The sequence below is a fragment of the Furipterus horrens genome, unplaced genomic scaffold (assembly GCF_987537825.1).
Source record: "Furipterus horrens unplaced genomic scaffold, mFurHor1.1.pri manual_scaffold_9, whole genome shotgun sequence".
NCBI classification, from domain to species: domain Eukaryota; kingdom Metazoa; phylum Chordata; class Mammalia; order Chiroptera; family Furipteridae; genus Furipterus; species Furipterus horrens.
In genome coordinates this window covers 24,408,174-24,418,679 of record NW_028327179.1, presented here as the reverse complement: position 1 = coordinate 24,418,679, position 10,506 = coordinate 24,408,174, and the positions used below count along the sequence as shown (strand labels likewise).

The window sequence follows — 10,506 nt, the reverse complement described above, 5'->3', positions numbered from 1 at the left end:
CACCCTCACTTTGGGCATTTTGGCTCTTTGATGCCCGGGCCTGTAGCCTCCCTGGGAATGACCCGCCCCTTACCTGTGCCCCGAGACGGAACGCAGAGAAGCCCAGTGCACGGAGTGGGCACTCGGGGCCAGACCCTGGGCTCAGGCGCCAGCACGCCGCATGTGGGTGGGAGGAGCCCTGCGGCGAGAAAAGCTTTGTGTCCAGCCAGGGCAAGCGCCCCCCACTCCGCCGCCCCCAGTCTGGATAAGCTCCCTGCGGGGGGCCCTCCGACACCCCGTGCCCTCTGCATCTCTCTCCAGTGTCCTGTAGCTGCTACGACTGTTTTGGTTTCTGCCAAAGAGAAAGAATAAGAAACGCGGCCGCAGACGGAGGCAGGCTGGGCCGTGGGTGCCTGGAGCGCCCGCCAGGACTGCGGGTGGAGGCACCCAAACGAGGCGCCCGCCCGCCGGCCACGGGCTGGGAAGCCTCTGTGCCTCTGTGTGGTGGGGTGCATTTGTGTAAGGATAAAGTAAATGTTTTTGGCACCCCTGCTTCTTGTCCCTCCCCCTGCGCCAGGGAGTAGGTGTGTTAAAAATAATTATTAAACTTTAGGCCACAGGAAAAAAAAAATAGTCAAGCTCAAGAAAAAATGATGGATTTCAAACTCCTCAGTTTATTGAAAGCTCTATTCCTTATAAATAAATATGTATATATGATACACACGTGTATGTATCTGCTCTTTTATATGAACCACTCAAAATAATTTCATAAGTCATTCTTTATTTAAAATTGTTCTTTCAGATATTCAGAAATTCCATAGGTGGTGGCTTCAGTGGAATTTTCCCCAGAGTAAATTTCTTGGACTGAAACTGCTCTAGTTCTTCTGCCGTTAGTTGATGCTTGGGCGTGAATAATTCGTTAACTGTTGTCATGCTACTATTTGAGACAGGAAGAGAGGTAGATGTGCTGCTATTTGCAAAACTGTCACTGAATGACTTGGAAACAGTAGTGTGAGATTGTGAGCCTGGATTTCCAAAGCCAGCCACCGACCTGCTGTTTGTGACGGCTGGGGCCCCCGCAGCTCCAGCAGGGCCTGCTGCCATGGGAGCTGGGAAGCCTGGAAACCCAGGCGAGCCAAAACCTGCAGCTGCTGGGGTTTTGAATGAAAACGAAGCAGCAGATGTGATTTCAGGTTTCCCAAATCCAGGCACCGGAGTAGAAGTAGTGACGGCAGGACCGGGAAAGGGAACAGCTCCAAATGCGGGCGTGTTCCCGAACACAGAAGGGCTTCCAGAAGGGGCACTGGCAAATCCAGAGCTTGTTTTAAAACTAAAATTTTGAGCATTATCACTCATGCTGTTATTCACTGGAAAACCTACAAATAAACCAGAAAAAGAAAAAAAAACCTATTACAGTCAGAAATGTGGCCATGTTAATCCCCACTTTTTCCCCCCTCATTTTCCCCTTATTCCCGCCATGTTTGGATGTTGGAAAGAGATTACAAGGGAGAAAAGTAAAAACGAGAAGCTAGAACAAACCCACTGTCTTCCTGCTACACCGACCTCACTTGCCCCGTGATTTACCTTCACTCAATGAGGCGGCTTTGAAAAGCCTCAGGGATTAGCGAGTGCTCTTACACTTCTGGCTTGTCCATGCCCCGCCCCCCATCTCACTGGAGCTGTCACTTGCGGAGGACACTATGCTGTTATACAGTGACAAGAAAGTCCTCAAAGGTGCTGCTACCACAGCTATAAAAGTCTTGAAAAGCCACTCCTAAAATATACTTCTAAAGCTTGAGCCATAGGGCCTTTCAAAGAACAGCCCAGCCCATTCTGGCCCCCCTTTCACTAAGGCTTGATGAATCAAATTCTCTCAAGCTCCATTATGGAAGGCTGTAGAATTTGCAAGGCTGACTTAAAATGGTGCTTAACATACCTTCAGGTTTTACAACTTGAAACCTATAAAATCCTATTTTTCAAAATCAGTGAAGTCCTGCATTACTTTATCACTTACCTGGTGGCCCAAATGCTGCTGTTTGCCTACTCCCAAATCCAAACGTAGAGGTTGCTTGATTTATTCCATTCTTTATATCAGAGAGCTATAAGAAAGGGCAAATAATAAAGTACTTGATGAATAATTCTCAAGTACCTTTCTATATATGTACTTTAGAGCCAAATTTAAAATTTAAAATATGTGCTTAAAAACGTGAAATGTTTAACATAGAAAAATGCCCACAATATGAATACAGACAGAAAAAAGTACACCAACCTCAAAGATTAAGAGTCAATTGCTGATGAATTATGGTTTTAATTTTAGTTATGCTTTTAAATTTTTCCTAGCCCTGGCTAGTGTGGCTCAGTGGATTGAGTGCCAGCCTGAAAACCAAATGGTTGCCGGTTCGATTCCTGGTCAGGGCACGTGCCTCGATTGTGGGCCAGATACCCAGGTAGGGGGCATGTAAGAGGCAACTGACCAATCTCTCTCTTGCACACTGATGTTTCTCTCCCTTCTCCTCTCTCTAAAAAGTAAATAAAATCTTTAAAAATTTTTGTTTTCTAAATTTCAATGAATACATATTAAAATGAGAAAAATAATTTTTAATAATACATTTCAGTATCTATAGGCCGATATACATTTTTTCTTAAAGATTTTATTTATTTTTAAATAAATAGAGAGAGAGGAACGGAGGGAGAAAGAGAGGGAGAGAAACATCCATACCAGCCAGGGCTTGACAGAAAATTTTAAGTTTGCTTTCCAACTTGAAAGTAAAATTCTTGCAAAAAAAGCAATACATAAGAGAGACACTTCCCTTCAGCAAACTTTCAGGTACTCACCAAACCTGTTTTAGGTGCTGTGCTTAGACTTTTCAGTTCATTTACCCTATTCCTCCACTGATTTATTAACTGTTGGATGGAATTTAGCTGGAGAGAGAAGACAGAAAAATGATGAGTCAATATCGAGTGTTTATTTTCATCTCTCAAACAACTTCACATCTTTGCCAAAATTACAGAAAGTTTATGAAACATTTTTACGGCCCATCACTTGTAAAGTTCGCATTGACCCGCCCCTGTTTGCCAAAGATATTCCAGCTCTAGTCCCCTCTGCCTGTTCTCCAGCTCCTTGAATCACCCGGTTCAGAAGCACAAGTACCTGGCGGCACACAGTTAGTTGTATTTGGGTGGGAGAAGAGCGTGGGTGCCAGTTAAAACGCATGATCATGACTGTAGACAACAACAAAAGAGTTTGTCATTTCCTTTAGCACAAACTTCCTCAAGCTGAGCTTTTTAATTTTTGATATTTGAAATGTGAGAATGTTAATCTATATAATCGACTGCTTTATTTAACTTTATTTTTCTAACATTCACCACAGTATCTGCACCTAAGAGATGCTCTATAAATGTTTGCCAACTGATGAAAGGGTTTGATTTCTGGGACTGATTGTTGGATAATCATTCCTAGTTAGTACAGTCAAAATATATTATCACCATTTTAGATAACCAATCAATTTCAAATAAAGTAATTTAGAAAATAAAAATAGCCTTGTCTTGAAAAAACTGTAGACCTCACCCACTTTACCAAAACAGGCAAGCCTCTAAATATGGAGAAGGTAGTAATTCACAGCTAATCTGTTATTGAGGTAGATGAATAGGAAACAAACTTACATAATGTTGTAAGTTGTTGCTGGCTAAGCAGTTATGGTATTCAAGTCTCAGCTCCTCTGGTGAAATGTCAGTGAAACCTGAAGTGAGAAATCAATTGGAATCTTTAAAATAAATGCCAATATTTTTGATAGAATAGTAAAGCTAAAGGGGCGAGACAAGAAAGTGCACTAATGTTGATATTAGAAAATTTTCATAATCATAAGGAAAAAATTAGAATAAAATGTAGTTGGTTATTATCTTTGAAGGGGAAATTCTTTTTCTAAATATAAATGGAGAGGAAGAACTAACAGAAAAAGAAAGTTGACTACGTATACATTCAAATTTCTATGTAGAAAAATACTCTCTATGTCAAACTATAATAAGCAAAATTAAAACGCAGATGATAAGCTGGGAAAACCAGAATGGCGACATGACAGGAGAAGAACTAATGTTAACATATTAAGAGTTCTTACAAATCACTGAGAAGAATAAGTTAATATGAGCAAAAACAACAAACAGCCAACTCACAAAATTTTCAAATAGCCAATAAATAAATGAAGTAAAAAAGTGCAATTTAAAAATACAACTGAAAATCAAGATAAAAGCCTTTACTCATCAGACTGGCAAAAATTAAAAGTGAATATTATTTATTGGCTTTAAGAATTTGGCGAAGCTCGGTGGGACTGAGCATTGGCCTGCGAACCAAGTGTTGCTGGTTGGATTCCCACTCAGGGCACATGACTAGGTTGCATGTCAGGTCCCCAGTTGGGGGCGCGAGTGAGAGGCAACCACACAGTGATGTTTCTCTCCCTCTCTTTCTCCAAAAGTAAATAAATAAACAAACAAAGAAATAATTAAAAAAAAAAAAAGAAAAAGAATTTGGTTAAGTGGCTCTGACCAGCGTGGCTCAGCTTGTCGGGCATTGTCCCACAGAGTGAAAGGTCGCCAGTTCGATTCCCAATCGGGGAACATGCCTGGACTACAGGCCTGGTCCCCAGTTGGGGCATGTGTGAGAGGCAGCCAATTGATATTTCTCTCACACATTGATGTTTCCCTCTTCTATCCGCCCACCCCCCAAAAAATAAATACAAGAAATCTTTTAATAAAATAAAAGAAAAAATGTGGTGAAGTGGACAGTCTCCTAAACTGCCATTGAGGGGACTAAAAATGTACAACTCTTACAGGAGGAAAATTGTCATTAAGCATCAATTGCCACAGAAATGTTCACACCTTCTGATCTTAATAGCATTGCTAGGATTTAACCTCAGGAAATAATCAGATGCATTGAGTCTGTTGCAATATACCGCCTGGGTGTAGTATAGGACGAAAACCTGTTCTTGCACAGATATGGAGCTGGAAAAGAATGATGTTAACGGCCTTTTCAGATAGTTTGGAATATTCTTCTTTGACGTCACACCAGAACTTGACAGGTGGTAGTTTCTAAAAGTTTAGCTCCAATGTCGACTCAAACTTTTTGTACTATCACATTCAATTCACTGGATAATTTTGCACTTCGAATGGACTTTTTAGGTATGTATAATTTTGCAACATTACAGATTAAATATTTGGAAAATACTGGTTCACTGAGTTATCGAGAACTCCCAAACACGGCCAAATGGTCTTTTACAATATCAAAATATTCATATTTGTTAATGTCACTATCCATCTCATCAGAAGAGACTTTATGTATCGAGAAGTTATCAAGCTCACATGAGAAAAAAATTTCTCCATCATCTAATATTCACTTGAAAGCTTGCATTTTATCATTGTCAGTTGTTCTCTATGAAGTAACGGGCTCCCTTCATTTATTTTTAAAGAAAGCGTCACCAAATACTTAAGTCAAAATAACCGTAGTTGCCACTTATTCTTTCATTAGCCACTGTTCTGTGGGGGAAAAAAGTGGCTGGTTCAGCTCCCAAGTCAAACGAGCACACCAGGACTTTCCCTTCAAATACCCATCACGCTTGAGTATGTGGCAGAAACAACTCTGTGTGTGCTTCCCATTTGGTCACACAGTATAGTAAAAATGGTTTGCACTCAGAGGTCAAGATCTCATAAAATTAAAAACTTCTACCATTTCATTTCGGACATAATCTTAAGCCAAAAGGACATTAACCTTTTTCATTGACTACTGTTAGACTTTGTGACTACGGTTTATTGTTTCTAGCTTGATTTACACTAAGATATAAGGGGCTTTACTCATCGATTTTTTTGCTTCAACTGTGCAAATGTCAACACAGTGAAAATGGCAACTCGTGCATTAGGATTATTATGAAAAGATTTTTGAACTCGTACAGCTCCTGCAAGGGTCTCAGGAACAGGGTTGCCAAATTGAGCAAATAATAATACAGGATGCCCAGTTCAATTTGAATTTCAGACACACACACTTGTAGCATAAATATGTCACCAATGTTACATGGGTTATTCATATGCTAAAACATTATTCTTTGTTTACCTAAAATTGAAGCTTCACTGGGCACCCCATATTTTATCCGGCAACCCGACATAGGGATCTACGTCCCACACTTGGGAGGAACTGCTTTAGGGCATTCGACAGGTATTAGGTTCAATGCTGAACTGATTGTACAAGGCTAATACTTCTTTATTTTCTTTACAGAAAAATCACCAGCTGGAGTTCTCTTATTTCCTTGTTTTACTTATTGTCTCCTTCCCTCAAGAACATAAGCTTCATAAGGGAGGGATCTTGCCTATCTTGCTCACCAACATATCCCCAGCACTTAGAATAGGGCCTGGCACTAAAGAAATTCGGTGAGGATCTGTTGAATGAGTACCGAAGCAACTGAGGAGTGGTGTGATGCAAATGCTTGCAGAGAATGAGCAGGCAGAGCTGAGACAGAGTACAGATGCCAGAGTTCTGAGGGAGTGCAAGGACTGTCATCCGCTAGGAGCCTGCTATTCACTCAGGACCAGCCAGGTGGGCTTAGCAGTGTGGCAGTTTAGGTTGCAGCCCAGAAGGAGCTTTAGAAACTCTAGACAAAAGAAAATGGGAAGGGAAGGAGTATTCTACAGAAGTGTTATCCCTGCAGCCCAGCTAAAGCTCCTGACCTTCAAACATTATCTCCAGGATAGGCCTTCACATGCTTTATGAAAAACAACTACCCTTAAAAGGAAAGACAGGGAAGAAAGAGCAAGCAGAATCAGACAGCTAAGGCCTTCGTGGCAGGCAGGATATGACTCTTCTATTCACCGCAGGCAGCCAAGAGGTTCTGAAGGGGTACCTATGGAGAGCCAAGAGAGTAGAGCCTCTGCTTGGGCTTACAGAATTAGAACTGTGGTGGGTCCTGATGTTACTATTTTCTCATGAGAACCACATATCTTAAAAGAACTATACCTTTCAACCTCAATCTCCGAATCATGAAGTTCTGCTGCAATGCTCAGGCACTTTAAAGAATGTCCAACCTCTCCTAACTACAGCTAAGTTCGTGGTTCATTTCTTTATTTGGCAGGGTCTCGCTTTTAGAGAATGAGAGTTGTAAAACGTAGTTTAAAAATGTACAATTTCTCAGTTACCTGAAAGGCAAGATACGTTTCCCTCTGGTGAATAAACGGAGAACGGCCACTGACCAGAGGACTCCCAAACGACCACATCTTTTCCCATTTCGTCCCTGACAAAGAAAAAGAAAATAGTTTTCATCTGCTTATTAAAATTTATCTTTTTCTCATTTTCAATGATTGAAATGTTAAATTGTAGTAAATATATAATTTTAGGTTTCTCGTTATGTTTTCTCAAGTGTCCTTTAAAGCAGAAGTTACAGAACTATAAACTACATTTCATGTGATAGATACAATATTAAAGAAGTTCATAATTTTGCTTTTGCAGTACACGGAACCATTCGCTAATTCATTTCATTGAGAACAACTGTGTCATACATAGATTAAAGAACTAAGATATAATAAAATACACAACACAACTTTAATGGTTTTTGTTCATTACCATCCACATCAATGAGTATTTAACTGGGAAAGACAGGAAGCACTCCGTAATATAGAAACATCACATTTTTAGAGAACATTTTGTCTAATTCTCACATTTTGCAAACGGGTGAAGAGACCCACAGCCATGCAGTTCATTGGTTGGCAAAGCTGTGGATAGTATCTGCTCTAAATTCAATCCCCTCCTATGCCGTCCAGAATGCTATGATTAATAAAATCACAGATACTACAGAGAATCTATACTCAATTTAGGGTCTCTGTAACATCAAATATAGGAAGAACGGGTTCATTTGTTTCTTTTCTTCTTTTGAAACGTCAGTAGTTTATGGTACATGGCTCAAAATGTTTACTACTGACCGACTTCTAATTTATGGAAGTAAAAGACCAACAAATACCTATATTGATGTTCTGTCCTAGAAGCCAGGAGCCGAGGGTAGTTACAGAGAGCCAGGCACCGTTTTGGTACCAGTCACAAATTCTACTACAGATGTTCTCGAGAAATGATAAGGAATTTACTCTACAATAACGAAGGAAACCAAATGCAACCAATTTGAATGAGGCAAATGAAGTAAAAGTTTTAGAAAGAAAAATAGGAGATGATATGTGACCTCTAAGATCACAAGTTGCTTTAAATTACCTCATCCTTTTTAAAGGTCTCATAACTTACAACAGATTTAATTAAGCAGGACTACCTTACAAAGCTATTCACAATACAGCGTTATCAACAAAGTGGAAAAAGCACACTGAGCTCTGAGAAGACACTGTACTGATACGGAAAGATGACGCATTTTTAAGCGAAATAAGATCTAGTACGATATGTATTATACCCATTATATTACATGTATATATGCGCGCAAAACGTGGTTACCTCTGAGGGATAGGATCATGGGTACTTTCTGCTTATTCCGATTTTTAGGTAATGTATTACTTCTTTTCGAAAAGCAAGCGAATGGGTAACTTTTCTGAGGGCTTTCACTTACAGGAATTCGTTTTCGTCTTTCGGTGCGTAAGAGCTGGGTGAAGAAGCAAATGGGTTCTGAGGTGCTCCAAATGCCCCGTTCCCGTCAGTTGAAGCTCCGGAATCGGAAGAACCGGAAGATGACTTCCCTTGCTCTCGGCGGCCCGCGCACCCTGTAGATTGGGACAAGCTGGATGAGTCTCTCTGGCTCGAGGCATTGCGCCCACGTCTGGCACGACCTGGAATAAACAATAAAACAAAACGATTTTACCGGCAATTCATCTTTTAAACCTCTGAAAACATCATTATATTTTGCTTATTCCATACACACATTATGCAAAGATCCAACACTTCCACTTACGGAAAGTCACAAAACTCTTCATTCTGACTTACATAGTTCAGTGTAATATCAACAGATCGCATAATGGCCTAACTGCATTTCTGTTTAACAAGATGGAGGGGACTGTTAGCTCTAGAAAAATAATGATGTGTTGCTAAGTTCAGCTGACATAGGCTTATTAAGTGAATAACTGCTTGATGGTGGAGTGGATGGAAGGCATATATCCTAAATCATGAATTCCTTCAGGATCAAAAGCTCTCTTTCTCAGTCTTGGCTTTCCCACTGGGCCCGATATAGTAATAACCTCTGAAAGATGGGGAGTGTATGAAAAAGTCTGTTGAGCATAAACAATTAGATTCCACCTCCTGTCCTTGAATAGATGCTGAAATCTATTTCAGTCTTCCCTTTCGGAAAACACATACCCATGGATCTTTCAGGGGGAGATTATAAAGGGAATTCACATGGGAATAATGCATTTGAGTTTCTCTATTACGAGCATATTACTAATGTTTCATAACCACCAAAATGAGCCAACAAGACTATCCTTTCTGTCTCCAGTTATCACTTGAACTGTCTCAACTACTCATCATTTTCTAGTGGGGTCTAAGATAATTCACCTTGTTTCTCACTGAATTGGAGATATTCCATTAAGTGTAATAACAAGTGGAGTGATGGGAAATATACTCCTTATGAAAACTGATCTCCCAACTCTAAAACTACTTAATAAAACCAAAGAGAAAAGGCAGCAGATAGCTGAACCAGATCCCTCAAGTAGGGATTAATAGCATTCTCTTATTCTAAAGCTTTAAATCCGTTGGGGAATGACACAGCTCAAGAAATTCAAGTCATCTTTTGAAGACAGCTTTGGGCCTTCACACTTATTAATGCCAGAAGCATTCACTTGCTGCAGGTAGCTAAATAACTGTTTCTTTGACACAGTTCATTACACATTTTTCCCTCAATTAACCTATCCACTCATCGTTTATTTTCTAATCACTACATTTAGTGAGTCTCCACAGAATGTCAACTATGACATCCCGTGGTTAGTGGAAGTCCATTCACATTTACCCGACCCCGAGCCCTCATTTTTGGTTTGGGATATTTCATTAGACCTATTGTGGTAATGCACACAGACTGTCCTCAAGAAGAGGCAGCAGGTGTGAAAGCCACAATGCGACTATCCCAAGGCTGAAAGGGCGGGAGAGTGCGTCGGGGGGAGCCAGCATCCTGCGACACCTTTCAGGACCAAGTTCCAATTCTAAGAAAAGAAAAATACATCTTACCTTTAAAGTCTTGTATTGTGTTTTCGTGTCTTACCTTTCTTCGAAGACAGCGCTTTTCGCACCATCCATAACTGATTTAATGAAATATTCTGAACCCTTCGGAAAGGGCTTAGGCCCGGGGAGCAAGTCGACGTGCCCTTCCACGCCCCGTTCCCTCGGCGCCCAGAGGTCTTCATTGGGTATCCTATCCTCCCAATTTTACCCCAAATTTTAGGAACATGTGCGTCTGAGCAATGGCTCTGTACGCTTTTACTATATTTCCAAAGAAGTTCGCGACTTCCCCAGAATTAGGAGCCCTGACTCGGACCCTGGTTGCTAGCCTCTCCCTGGAAGCAACGTTGAGTAAAAAT

At 40.7% G+C, this 10,506-nt stretch overlaps 1 protein-coding gene across 1 annotated transcript; it reads right to left on the bottom strand.

Moving 5' to 3' along the window:
- Positions 1-777: 777 nt before the first annotated feature.
- On the bottom strand, positions 778-10,332 carry LOC150001435 (nucleoporin NUP42-like). Its single transcript, XM_090286863.1, has 4 exons — positions 10,191-10,332; positions 7,153-7,247; positions 1,994-2,078; positions 778-1,355 (listed from the first exon to the last, which is right to left on the bottom strand). Exons 1-4 carry the CDS (start codon positions 10,330-10,332, stop codon positions 778-780), a joined length of 900 nt encoding a protein of 299 aa, XP_090142989.1.
- Between the last annotated feature and the right edge of the window lie 174 nt (positions 10,333-10,506).